Source organism: Alosa pseudoharengus, unplaced genomic scaffold, assembly GCF_046254945.1.
Source record: "Alosa pseudoharengus isolate Yale_2024_CS ecotype anadromous, Long Island Sound unplaced genomic scaffold, YU_APseudo_1.1 YU_APseudo_1.1_scf_9, whole genome shotgun sequence".
Taxonomy (NCBI): domain Eukaryota; kingdom Metazoa; phylum Chordata; class Actinopteri; order Clupeiformes; family Clupeidae; genus Alosa; species Alosa pseudoharengus.
The window spans coordinates 12367135-12381345 of NW_027468881.1; the positions used below are offsets into that span (position 1 = coordinate 12367135).

At 44.0% G+C, this 14211-nt stretch overlaps 1 protein-coding gene across 1 annotated transcript in view; it reads left to right on the forward strand.

Moving 5' to 3' along the window:
• Positions 1–14211, forward strand: part of cacna2d3a (calcium channel, voltage-dependent, alpha 2/delta subunit 3a) — a 176895-nt gene that overhangs the window by 25380 nt on the left and 137304 nt on the right. The window contains exon 3 of the mRNA XM_076277113.1: positions 6046–6162. Coding sequence (XP_076133228.1) covers positions 6046–6162 — 117 coding nt within the window. The remainder of the gene's footprint in view (positions 1–6045; positions 6163–14211) is intronic.

Below are 14211 nucleotides of genomic sequence, written 5' to 3' on the forward strand. Positions count from 1 at the left end.
TCTATATGAGCTTGTTTGTGTGTTCATCTCAGAGTGTGTGTGTGTGTGTGTGTGTGTGTGTGTGTGTGTGTGGCATCTGTTAGGAGCCCAGGCAGCTGCAGCCATGCGTAAAATGAGCTCAAAGTTGCAGGATTGGGGTTGAGTCTGTGTGTGAAATGAAGTTTGCCTCATTCATTAATCACTCGCGTGCCATCCTCCTCAGGCTCTGCTGTCTGGCTGATGCCATCACACTGTCTACTTGTCTGTCTCTCTTTCTTGTGTGTGTGTGTGTGTGTGTTTGTAAGAGAGAGAGAGAGAGAGACATAAAGAGAGAGAGAGAAAGAGTGAGAGAATGAGTGAAATCAGTGAAGGTAAAATTGAGAAAGTATTTTAGTTAGTATGTTTCACTTTTTAAACCAACTGTATGTGGCTTGTAGGGGATAGAGAGAGAGAGAGAGAGGGGAGAGAAGGTGTGTGTGTGTGGGTGAGGGTTGGGTTGGTTAGAGTTATGGCTAGCCCATGTTTGTGTGTGTGTGTGTGTATATGCTACCTTCTCTCTCTCTCTCTCTCTCTCTCTCTCTCTCACACACACACACACACACACACACACACACACACACACACACACACAGGTTAAAATAAATTAATTAACATAGGTGGGTGTGTATGTTATAATAATGATGGTAGAGAGAGATGGACAGATATATCGATCAAACATGGCTATTTGCCCATATTTGCCTCGTTGACTGGTATAAGATTATCAGCAAATATAACATTTACCAAAGGCAGTGGCTGATGCTTATCAGTTATGCTCCATCAATCCTGATCTAGCTATGTTGCATTATGTACAGATTGGCATATTCAGAGATAGTGCTAAGAATAGCTGAAAAACTTGAAACTTTAATTTTTGTTTCACTGCCACTAAAGGGGTATAATAACAACAAAAATGAATTAAACAAACAAATACAAGATATCTGCATCGGTTATCAGCCTTGTTATTTTAAAAATTGGTATCTGTAACGTTATCGGCCCAGAATTTAACAATCGGTTCATTCCTTAGAATATTTTAGAGGCACATAATGAAGTTCCATAGTAGCCTGGTTTTCCTCTCCTCTCCTCTCCTCTCCCCTGCTCTCCTCTCTTCTCCTCTCCTCTCTTCTCCTATCCTCTCCCCTGCTCTCCTCTCCTCTCTTCTCCTCTCCCCTCCTCTCCTCTCCCCCTCTCCTCTCCTTCTCCTCTTCTCATCTCTTCTCTTCTCTTCTCCTCTCCTCTCTTCTCCTCTATGTGACAGTCTAGCCTCAGGCTTCACACCTTTGGTGACACACCTGTCTCTGTCTCACTATTATCTGTCCCCACCACCTGTGGTACGTGTCTTTGGACTTTGTGTGTGTTTGTGTGTGTTGGTGTGTGTGTGCATCTGTCTGTTTGTAGGTGTGTGTGTGTTTTGTGCGTCTGTGTGTGCTTGTCATCAGGTTTTGTCTGTGTGTGTTTGTGTGTTTTGTGTCTGTCTTCCCCCTGAGCCATCGTCAGGGGACAGCCAGGCTGATGATGGGTGTTGGAGTGAGGGGGAGAGGGGCCTCAGGGCACTGCTGGCCAGCACCGGGTGCTCTCTGTGTGGGGAAGATTAGCCCCACAGCCCTTTGTCTCAGTGACGCAGGCTGTCTGCTGGGAGTGCACGGAGAAACAGGCTTGGCTCACCCAGGGACATTTTACAGTAATACTCTCCTGGGGAGCCTTGGTGTGCGCCACTGCAGGGTGTGTTTGTTTGTGTATGTGTGTGAGTGTGTGTGTGTGTGTGTGTGTGTGTGTGTGTGTGTGTGTGTGTGTGTGTGTGTGTGTGTGTGTGTGTGTGTGTCTGTGAGTATTTGCGCGCTTGTGTGTGTGTGTGAGAGAGAGAGAGAGATACCGACATTAGTGAATGTGTTTTTGAGTTGGTGTTTCTTGTGATTTTAAGAATGTTTGTGTGTGCTCGTGTATGTGTGCGTGTCTAAAATAATGAGAATTGACAACTTACTCCCCTTTGAACTGTGAAGAGCCTTGGGGTGTTTGGGGATGATATGGGGTTTAGAGCAATTGGGTGTGCTAGCATGCTCACTCATACGTGTGTGTGTGTGTGTGTGTGTGTGTGTGTGTGTGTGTGTGTGTGTTTATGCAAGTGTGTGTGTGAATGAGTGATTGCGTATTGAGTATGTGTATGTGTGTGTGTGTGTGTGTGTGTGTGTGTGTGTGTGTGTGTGTGTGTGTGTGTGTGTGTGTGTGTGTGTGTGTGTTGGTGTCAGCATGTGCACAAATAGGATTGTCTTCAGTGTAATGCCGAATCATCTTCTCATCTGCATAAATGCCTCAGCACACAGACTTGCCTGAGTGATAGAGAAAGTTCTCACCTAGCCAAAGTTGGCCCTCAGTCTACAAGGACTGGCATCAGGCTCCATGTTTAAAATGTGTGGCCACTCAGAAGCAGCTTAATCAGAATTAAATCGTAATTATTCTGTGTCTTGTAATTGGGGCCACTGTGTTACTAATGTAACTTAATCACATCATCTTTTTTTATTTTATTCATTTTTTTTCTCAAGTCGCTTTTGTTTTGTACCTCAAGAACATAGTAAAAAAATATATTTTTTTATCTATGTCTCTCTTTCTTCTTCTGTTTCTCTTTCCCTTCCCTTTCTTCTCTCTCTCTCTCTCTCTCTCTGAGATTGTGTTTTTTTTACAAAGATAATAATGTCTCTTTCATCCTCCTGAAATCTCCCTCTTTTCTATGTGCATGTTTGTGTCAGAGGATATTGGGGGGAAGTGAGATCGGTGTCCTGGTGCTGTAAATGCTTTGAGCTTCATTGGCTTCCTTTCTGATGGGGGACAACAAAGACTGACAGAAACACGGGGCTCATTTAGAAAAACACCGCAGGTTTTGTCTGCCAAGCAAATTCGGTGTCGTGTTCTTTCTTCATTTCACTGATCGCCTATCTATGCTGCCCCAGCACCAGAAAGACACACACACAGACACACACCACATACACACACACACACACGCACCCACACACACACACACACACACACACACACACACACACACACACACACACACACACACACACACACACACACACACACACACACACACACACACACACACACACACACACACACAGCTTTGGGCCATATCAAGCATCAGTTTGATTAGTTTGGAGTCAGTCCGACAGAAAATGAGCCAGGGCCACTGTGGCTGTAAAATTTCTATCGCCATCTTTTCACATCTTCCACTGCTGATAAACAGCCGGATGTGTGACAAAAGAGAGATAGAGGTAGAGAGAGAGAGAGAGAGAGAGAGAGAGAGAGAGAAAGAGCTAAAGACAGAGAAAGAGATAGAGAGAGACAAAGAGAGAGAAATAGTGTGTGTGTGTGTGTGTGTGTGTGTGTGTGTGTCTGTGAGAGAGAGAGATCGTGTGTGAGAGAGGAAGAGATAGAGAGAGAGAGAGAGATAGATAGTGAGAACAAGAGGGAAAGAGGACAATGACAGAAGAGATAGCTGTTGCAGGTGAAGTTCACCTGGCGTAAGAAGAAGACAATGAGTTGATGCGGTGCTGCCGCTTGTTCCAGTTCCATCCTCTGCTCCATCAGCGCTGATAGAAAGAAAATCTGTGAGAATGAAAGCTGGATGCTGGGCCTCTGTGTTAAGCTGAGACAGGATGAAAGAACAGAGAGGTGTGTGAGAAAGCCAGAGAGAACAATAGAAGGAGAGACAGAGAGACAAAATGAAAGAGAGAGAGAGAGAGAGAGAGAGAGAGAGAGAGAGAGAGAGAGAGAGAGAGAGAGAGAGAAAGAAAGAAAGAGAGAGTGGAGATCATATTACGCCACTAGCTCTTTCCTGTTATGCTATTAGCATGCTGCGTACCCTTTGACCTGACTTGTATTTCCCACTCACTCACACATTTCTTTTGGCTTTGCTATTCCCAGACTGTGCCACTTCTCCATTGTGGTGTTTTCCCCTCAAATCACTTCACACTGTGCGCTACGTGTTTGCCTATACTGTCTGTCTTACCCCCCCTCTCCCCGCTCTCTTTATCACTATCTGTCCTTCTGCCTGGTGTTGACGCGATAGCTCCTATTTTGTCAGTCTGTCTCCCCACGATGATGAATGTTGCAGTCTTGGATGTTGACGCGTAAACAAATGTTAATGTCTCATAACGTTGCTTCGGTTTTCAGTGGATATTTCCTCACTTTTTCTCTTTTTAAATGTTTTTTTCTCACTTCATGTTTTTTTCCTGTCACTTTCAATCGTCCTCACTCTCTGTCATACAGTGAGTTTGTTTGTCATGGAAGAGGTTTGTTTTTCGCATTATACATTATGCTCCTAATAACAAATGCATACCTCTACACAGAACCACAGTACCCCCCTCCCACCACAGGCACACATACACACACACACACACACACACACACACACACACACACAGAGGGAAAGAGTTCATAATTTTAAGCTTTAACATAGCATAGTAGACGGGGAGGCTAAAATCTTCCTCTGCACCCCATCACCTCTCTCCATCAAAGACCACAGCTTCTCCTCCCAGAAAGAAACAACATGAGAACATATGCCACAGATAACAGTGTCAGCCCCCCCCCCTCCCCTTTTTAATCTCAGTGTGAAATGAGAAGAGCAGATAACTCCCGTTTCTCTCTAGCTTCTCTCCCATCTTTGTATCTGCTGTGTGTGTGTGTGTGTGTGTGTGTGTGTGTGTGTGTGTGTGTGTGTTCTCTCCCATCTTTGTATCTGTTGCATGTCTGAGCGCCCTCGCCAGGCAGATTAGCCACACTTCCACGCGGCCATGACGTTAACGCTAGCCTTGAGAGATCTGTATGCCTCCGCTTATGTTTTTTTTTTACCATTCACAGACAGTTTCTCTGATGTGGCTGGGACTTTATAAGTTTGATCTGCTGTTGTGATAAGTGTTATTTCTTGAACTTGAGCTTTGTTTGGGGTTTGAGGTGATCTGTGACATTCTGGTGTGTGTGTGTATGGATGTGTGGTGGGTGTGGTTTTGAAGCAGTGTATCTGTGCGGTTCTGATGTGGATGTGTGTGTGTGTGTGTGTGTGTGTGGGGGGGTCCTTTGTGTTGGAGGATCATTGCTGCAGACAGGCCTGGACACACATCAAAGTGCAGCTGAAGAGCAGCAGCATCCAGGGGACGAGGCAGCAGCTTTGCGGCCCTCCTCCCCAAAAACTCACAGAGTAGGAAGAGCTTATATGGGGGGAAGCCTGTGTAGGACATCATGTCAAAGCAGTCTCTCTCTCTCTCTCTCTCTCTCTCTCTCTCTCTCTCTCTCTCTCTCTCTCTCTCTCTCTCTGTCTCTTACTCTCCCTGAAACACACACACACACACACACACACACACACACACACACACACACACAAACACACACACAAACACACACACACTCTGGTACATGGATATATAAACACACACACAGTGAAATGATATAGAGAAGAAAGAGCAGAGCATGAGAGCGTGTGAGAGATAGAGAGAAAGAGAGAAAGAGAGAGAGAGAAGTAAGAGTTAGTGCAGTTAGAGCTGAGTGGTTGTGGTCAGTGTGGTTAACATGGCTGGCTATGTCACGCTGCCCACCACTGTGCTTCTTGTCTGCTAGCTATCAAATTGTGGAGTTAGCATGGCCATATAATATTCTCCAAAAGTTTGTTTTGTAAAGACTGGTTATTTATTTATCATGTACATTTCTTGTACAGTAAGTATTTTTCTGAAATATTTCTTTAATGTGAGTTTACTGATTTTAATTGGATATGAAATTACTGTATACTACCCATCTCACCTTGAGCAACCCAAGAGCTTTGCAATTTGTTGAAAATTCCAGATACAAAAACATTATGAAGTATTAACAGCAACCATAAATTAAAAACCGCGTCTTTGAGCTGAGTACCAATATTAATTTCTTAAGGGAACTTTTTTTATGGAAGAAAAACTGCTCATCAAAGGAACAGTAATTGGTGTTGGCCAAATGTTAACACTTAAAATGAGGCTAACAGAAAGATGCGTTTTTTTTCCTCTCACATAGAAATATAAAGAGTTTGAGCGCTCTGTGCGTGTGGAGGAGATTGACGGACTCAAGCTGGTCAAGAAGCTGGCCGAGAATATGGAGGAGATGTTCCATAAGAAAGCTGAAGCCATGAAGGTGGGTAGGCTGCTGCTTGTATGTGCATTGTGTATCTTTGTTTATGATGTGCATATCTTTTTAGGTGTGTTAGTGTGTTTGCTCAAGTGCGTGCACTACATCCATGGAAGATAATACAAAAATCAAGGTGAAAAGTAGTCAGTAGATTATCCTGTTATGCTTTGAAAACATAATGTTGAACAGCCATACTGAAGGTACTGTATGTGTGCCTGTGAACACAGAGATAAAGGGTGAAGAAACTTGTCTTTAATTACTGTTAGTACCTTTGTGACTGAGTCAGATACCTGTTTTAAATGTACCGGAACGTTGTGGCATAGTGTGGCACTGGTTAAGTGGTTATTACAGTTTTTTTCCGATCGTTTTGATACCTGTGTCAACTCTGACATCACATTCTCAAAACAGTTACAGTAACACCTGTGTCTGAACAAAAGCACTCTGGACAAAATGACACATTTTTACTTGCAAATGGCTGTTACTCTCTCAAAACACTTAAAACATGCAGCAAAAGCAAATCTTGCCAATTAAAAAACACTCTTTACTAATCAATCATTACACACTGGACAACAAAATGCAAAATCTAGTTCTCAAAATTAGCATTTTTGCTATGTATGTTCCATTACCTGGTATCAGAAAAAAACTGTGAAAAGACTAAATGTACTGAATAAAAAAATAATTTATTCATTCCTCCTAAGATGTAACTGTCATTGACATGTAAGACATGCAGCAAACACCTAGCAAGATACTGTAAATTTCATTGAACTACAACTTTCATCGAAATATACCTACAGTAAACACCTTTCGTACTGTTTTCTCCAACAAATAGGCAATACAGTACTTTGTCTAAATGTGCATTAGATCCATACTTGCAAATAGCAACAGACATCTCTTATGTATAATGAATGATTGTTGATTGAAGAATTGTGCAAAGGAGTTTCACACAGGTGTATCAGAGATTCAGACTTATGCAAGGAATCTATACCACCTGTGAAAAGATGTTTTCCTTTTGTTTAGCATGGGAAAACCAATAGAGTTTGGGGCTTTTGAATGACACCTGTGTTAACTGTTTTGCAAAAGGGTGTGAGAAATGTGTGAACCCATTCACAAGAGATGACTTTTGCTGGGCAAAGAAAGTAGTCATGAAGACCAAGTGGATTCCAGTTTACTTAAGCAGGTAAAAGCAATTGAGAAAAACTTTAACTAGCTTGTTACTGACTACTGGCATCAGGTCTAAATTCTAACCCTAGTGTTGTTTCAACTGAACTCTGAACACTTTTCTGACCTTGGGCGCTCTCTGAGTTCAGTTTTTTGTCCGGTAGCAGTATCAGGCCAGTTTCCTCACTTGCTCCCTGTGGGTCTTGCTCAGGCATGGACCTGATATGCTGAGGATGGGTATTTTTGGTTGGGTGGCATGTCTGAGCTTTTTCATGTCTCGGGTACTGATCCTTATGGAGAAAACACATTCTCTGAGAAGCCAGCCAGTTTATGGCTGTGTGCTAAAAGTGTTGTTGGATCCTGGTGTAATAGCTTCAGGTAATGTAGCCTACCAATGGATACATGCTCTGGTTATCATAATTGGATTGTGTGTGTGTGTGTGTGTGTGAATGTGTGTGTAAGATTTTGACAGAGAGAGAGAGAGAGAGAGAGAGAGAGAGAGAGAGAGAGAGAGAGAGAGAGAGAGAGAGAGAGTGCATATGCAATTGTGTGATTTGTGTGTGTATGATTTAGAGAAGAAATGTGTGGGTGTTGTATCTGAGCCTCCACGTTTGTATGCACTTTCATGTGTGTGTCTGTGTGTGTTTGAATATCTAAATCCATATACTGGTGCCTGTGCATGTTTGCAAGTGCGTGCGTGCGCGTGTGTGTGTGTGTGTGTGTGTGTGTGTGTGTGTGTGTGTGTGTGTGTGTGTATGTGTGTGTGTGTGTGTGTGTTTGTGCGGGCCAGCCAACATGTAATGACCCGGAACACTTATTGACTCTGTAATCTTTAGCCGATGGAAAAGACAGAGCTACAGAGTAATGGTGTCATGGCCCACAACACCACTATACACAGAGACTGTGCCAAAGAGGGGGAGCGAGAGCCAGAAGGGAAGCGAGTGAGTAACCGAGAGAGGAAGAAAAGGAGATAGAGAAAGAGAGAGAGAGCAACAGGGAAATCAAAAAGTAGTTAAAAAGAGAGAAATTGAAAGACTGTATAAAAGAGAAAGGGAGAGAATGAAAGAGAGAGAGGGGGGGGGGGGGGTAGGGTGGGAGGATAGTGCACTGTGAGTGTGTTGTAGCCCTCAGGTCAGGCTGGCGTCTGTTAGCACATGGCTGTCTGTGCTGTATGCTGTGTGTGTGTGCTGTGTGTGTGTGTGTTGTGTGCTGTATGTTGTGTGTGTGTGCTGTGTGTGTGTGCTGTATGTAGTGTGTGTGTGCTGTGTGTGTGTGCTGTATGCTGTGTGTGTTGTGTGTGCTGTATGCTATGTGCTGTATGCTGTGTGTGTGTGTGTTGTGTGCTGTGTGTGTGTGCTGCTGACGGCTGTTGGGACTGGGGGAGATTGAGAGTGAGACAAGAGAGATGGGCACACACACACACACACACACACACACACACACACACACACACACACACACACACACACTCACAGTGGGAACACAGGTAAAGTTATAAACAGATAGTTGGGGATCAATAAAGTATCTATCTATCTATCTATCTATCTATCTATCTATCTATCTATCTATCTATCTATCTGTAAAAAGAGACTTCATGAGTTTGTATTTGGTACTTGAAATTCTTTCCTGCCAAAGAAGATGGTTTCAATAGATATCTTGGCAGAAAAAAATAATACATTAGACGCTGTTCAACTTGACTAAGAGGCAGTGGAAGACATAAAGAAGGATAGAAGGAAACATGTAAAGAAATAAAGAAATGAACTATGGAGGGGGCAGGGGGACAGAAATGTGAGATGAGGTTTTATGAGACTGAAGAGGTGAAGAGGATATGGTTTTAACACAGAAAAAGAAATGCATGTGGATGTGAGTGGAATAGCAATCATGGAATATATATATATATATAGAGAGAGAGAGAGAGAGAGAGAGAGAGAGAGAGAAAGAGAGAGAGAGAGATAGAGAGAGAGAGAGAGAGAGAGAGAGAGAGAGAGAGAGAGAGAGCGAGTGAGCACCTTGGTCTGGCTTGGTCATGGGCTTGTTTTCCTTTCCTGTGGAGATGTAATTTCGGGCCAAGGCAATATGATATCAGCATGTGAGCACACAGCCTGCGCTCCATCGCCGTGGCAATCTGCTGGATTCCTTAGCAATTACCAGTCTTTATCACCCGCCAGCACCTGCCCCGCCACACTCACTCAGTCCAGAGCGCATACAAGAACTAGAGCCCACACACACAAGAGGACATCACGGCTTTGAAGGCAGAAGAGAGTTTGTGTGCTCATTCATCTCTGCATAATGAGGAGTATGTGCCACTCTTTCTCTCTCTCTCTCCCTCTCTCACTCTCTCTCTCTCTGTCCGTCACTCTCTGCTTCTCACTCTTTCTTTCTCTCTTTCTCTCTCTCTCTCTCTCTGTGTGAGTGTGTGTTTGTGTGTGTGTGTGTGTGTGTGTGTGTGTGTGTGTGTGTGTGTGTGTGTGTGTGTGTGTGTGTGCTTGTGTGTATGTGTGTGCTTGCATGTATTCTTATAATCAGGTGAATAATAGCTTAGACTGTGTGATGAAAAACTATTTATTCTCATGAGTACTGAATAAGTAAATCTTTGTTCCTATTTGAACTAAAGTTTCAAGGGGAGTTAAGCAGTATTTGAAAAGGCTGCTTTGTGTGTGTGTGTGTGTGTGTTTGTGTGTGTGTGTGTGTGTGTGTCTTGTGTGTGTGTGTCTTGTGTGTGTGTGTGTGTGTGTCTTGTGTGTGTGTGTGTGTGTGTGTGTGTGTGTGTGTGTGTGTGTGTCTGTGTGTGTGTCGATAGATACTTTCTAGCATGTCTTACACCTCATCAGCACTGTTAGCGTGTGTGACAGGGCATGTGTTTCTTACTGATTGAACATTGCCTCCTACTGAGTTAGTGCTTTTAGAACACCACCCCTCTTCCATTAACATCAGCTCCTCTGCTTGCCTTTTGTCTGCCTTTAATCTCCCTATCGGTGAGCCCAAGACCAATCAGAGGCCACGGAGTGTTAGCTTGCCCTTGGACAAACCAATGGCATGTGCTTGACGAAGGCTGCATCACAGCGCCGTGTTGTTCCTGGCTAATTGCTATTACCTTTATCGAGAGAGTCCCCCCCCCCAACACTCACACACACACACACACACGCACACACACACACACACACACACACACACTGGATTATCTCAGTCTCCCAGTCTTCCACGGAGATGGAACTTTCACTCACTCCCCCCCCCCCACACACACACACCTCCCATACCCCCCTCCCTTCCTCCTACTGAAATAAACAAGCTTGTGGTGCATTGTGGGTACTGACTTGGATCAGAGTTAACGTATAATGAAGAGAAAAGTGTGAGAGAGAGAGAGAGAGAGAGAGAGAGAGTTGCTGTTGCTGGTGTTGTTGCATTAGCACATTAAAAGTTGAAGATGTGAGACTATGCTAATCGACTCTTTGATGTGGAGCACCGTTATCTCCCAAATTACAAACGAGATCAAATTAACATTTGTTCTGCTGCACAGCTGTGTCATATCTGTTTAAGGCAGTTTTAGCCTACTTTTAAGATTGCTTTTTTTGTTTGTGTGTCTTAGTGTGTGTGTGTGTGTGTGTATGTGTACAGTACATGTGTATGTGAGCATCTAGTTGTGTGTATACATATCAGGGTGTGTTAACAGTTGTTTTGGTTTTGTGCTTCATAACATGTGATTTGGTTTATTGATATTAATCATTTTGTGTGAATGTGTACTATGACTGTGTGTGTGTGTGTGTGTGTGTGTGTGTGTGTGTGAGAGAGAGAGAGAGAGAGAGTGCCTATTCTTTGTGGTGAATTGCATTCGCTGTATTCAGTGAGTAACTTTTTTCCATTCTGTTTCCTTTGCAAGCAGAAATCACCAACGTTGACTCATCACTTATTGATTAAACCACCACTTAATATATGCACATGCATGCGTCTTTTACATACCACACACACACACACACACACACACACACACACACACACCATTACACCAATCATCAACCATCCTATCATGTTTCATCAGTGTATTGTAAACATGATCTTACCATTCCTTTCCATTTACTGTTTCTCACCAGTGCCTTGTTGTGTGCTCTGTGTGTTTGTGTTGGAGTGAAGAGGGCATCTTTGCTGACCTAAATGTGTTTACAGCTCTGGAGGAAAGTGTCACAAAGCACTTTTCCATTTTGTTGATGCTGCTGCAGTGCAGCGTTTCCTTTGACAATATTAATTTCTGTCCCTGTGTGCTGCTGATGACTCAGGTCTTACTGTGGCCCCTCAGGACCTGGTCTTGGCAGGGGCCGCAGCCCTGCATGCCCACACAGTGTCCTCTGGGCCACAGATGGCTGTGCTTAGGTCTGTCTCTCTCTCTGTCTCTCTCTCTCTCACACACACCCCTCTCTCTCTCTCTCTCTCTCTCTCTCTTCCTCTCTCTTTCTTTCTCTCTGTATGTGTGTTTGTGTGTGGTGATGATTAAGGTTAATGTGTGCATTAGAGACTAAAAGAGAGAGTGTGAACAAGAGATGGTAAGATATAGGGAGAAAGAGAGAGATAGAAGGAGAGAGAGAGAGAGAGAGAGAGACTTCAAAAGTAGAGAAGGGGGAGTTGTAGGAAACTGTTGGTGTTTCAGCTTTCAACCTCCAATCTATCAGCTGTAACACAGCGCCCAGGCAGAGCAGTGGGGTGGAGAACAGTGCTTATGCCCAGTCCTGTCTATGGGCAGCTGGGGCTGGACTTGGCATTCCTCCGTGGTGATGTGTCTTTCAGGACAAATCTCACATTTGCCAAAAGGCCTGAGTCGACCTCTAAACAGCAGCGTCATGCACGCCGTCGCTCAAAGACTCCGAGATACAGTTTACTGATAGTCCCTTTATTTATGTGGATTTGAGCTCAGCTGTTTTTTTGTCGCGCGCCCCTCTCTCTCTGGCTCTTGTGCTTCATCCCCGGTGGATTGTGGAGTGGCAGCGTTGTGGGGATTGACCCCTGAAGTGTGTTTCAGCTCCGTCTGCCTCGCGACAGCAGCACAGCACAGCACTAGACTAGACGACTTTGTCATTTTTCATGCTCCGTTTTAGTCAGCTGTTCCCAGGCAGTGTGGAGGGAATTGCTGTCCTGGGCCTCCTCTGGCAGTCAATAATGCATATTCAACCACCCCTCCTCCCTCTCTCTCTCTCTCTCTCCCTCCCTCCTTTCCTCCTTTCCTCTCCTCATTTCTCCATCCCCCTGTCTCCCCATTTTCCATCGTCTCTGCATTCCTGCGCTCTGATGCTAGCAGTTAGCATAGGTCAGCTGTATTTGCTGGCTGTGGTAGGACTTTTACCTCTCTACTTTTTTTTTATTTGTGTTAATAATTAATGTAGCCATTTGAGGTCAGTTGATTTAACTGAGAGGGCACATTTTGCCTTTGCTTTTCCGGGCAGCAACATTAGACCCGTAGTCAATGAGCCAGACTTCAAAAGATCACTGGTACAGATATCATTACAAGGATGATTTGACAGTACAGTGCTATGGGAGAAACTAATCACATGTACAGTATAGATGTTGCTGAGGTACATTTATTGAGTGAGAGATGTTTTCACTATTCTAGTGATTCTTGCACTGTTTGAGAACCACATTTACAGTGAGAGATGGAAAAATGTAGCCTGACGAGCCAGACCCACATCAAGATGTAGGGTCTGGGGACTCACATTCGCAGTGCTAAATTTCCTCTGCACACAATAGGACAGCACTACAACTCATGAGTCCCATGCGTTTTCCCACCAGCGGAGCTAGTTGGCTAGTTCAAACTTTTGCCAACTTAAAAAAAGCTTAACTCATGTCACGCTGTTCGCCAACAGCAACATCCATCTTCTTTGTTTTCAAGTAGCAGGGAATTCACGCTTAACCGTTGCAACTCTGCCATCAATCATTATGTTAAGCCCACCTATCGACTCTATACGTGATGTGATTGGCCTTATCGAAGTTTAATTTTTCCAGCTCACAAGCCAACGGAGAGTTGCTAGACCACCCTGGCAGCAAATTACATTTCCTGCCGCTAGGGTGCGTCTAGATTTCTAGGCTAGGAAAAATGTAGTGTGAGTTCAAAGACTATTTTCACACATGCCACAGAATGTTATCCACAGAAACAGATATGGAGAGCTACTGACTGAATACCTGAAACCTATTCAGTCTGATTCTCTACCTGTTCAGCTCACCAGTAGAATGGCTTTGTTCTAGTCACGGATGGGTTGGGTGCATGATTGACAAGCAGAGTTTCCCCTTCGTTCTTTTCTCTATTTTTCATGAAACGTATTTTTTATCATGCCACCGTTTTGCTCTACATTTTTTTCTCTCTCTTTCTTTTCTGGAAGGGAAATGCCTAGCGATTGTGGCGTTCGTTGTTGCATGCAGGTGTGGATAGAGGAAGGCGACGTTCGAGGGATTGTCATTCAGTGTGCGTGAATGTAATTACTGCTATCATCTCACATGAAGCTGACTCCTGCGAAAATTGCTTTGACAACGGAGAGAGAGAGAGAGAGAGAGAGAGAGAGAGGGAAAGAGAGAAAGAGAGAAAGAGAGAAAGAGAGAGAGAACTGAAAACTAATTTTCCTTGCGCTTTTAAACTGCAATCATGTGCTTTGTCAATACCACCCACCCAGCGCCCCCGCATGTTAGAAGCCTTGGTCAGACGCTGGAACATGTACCTGGACAGTCACAGAGAAAGTGCTTTTGACGCTTAATTAATCAGGAGGTCTCCATTATTTCTAATGGGCTATTGCTTTACGATGCTTGCGTACACGAGGCGTTAACAATGAAACTTCTGCTTGTAGTGAAATCAGTGTGAACTCAGTTTGAAATTACCAGTTAGGTCACGGTGACTTGGGAACAGAACTGGCCCACATAAGATCC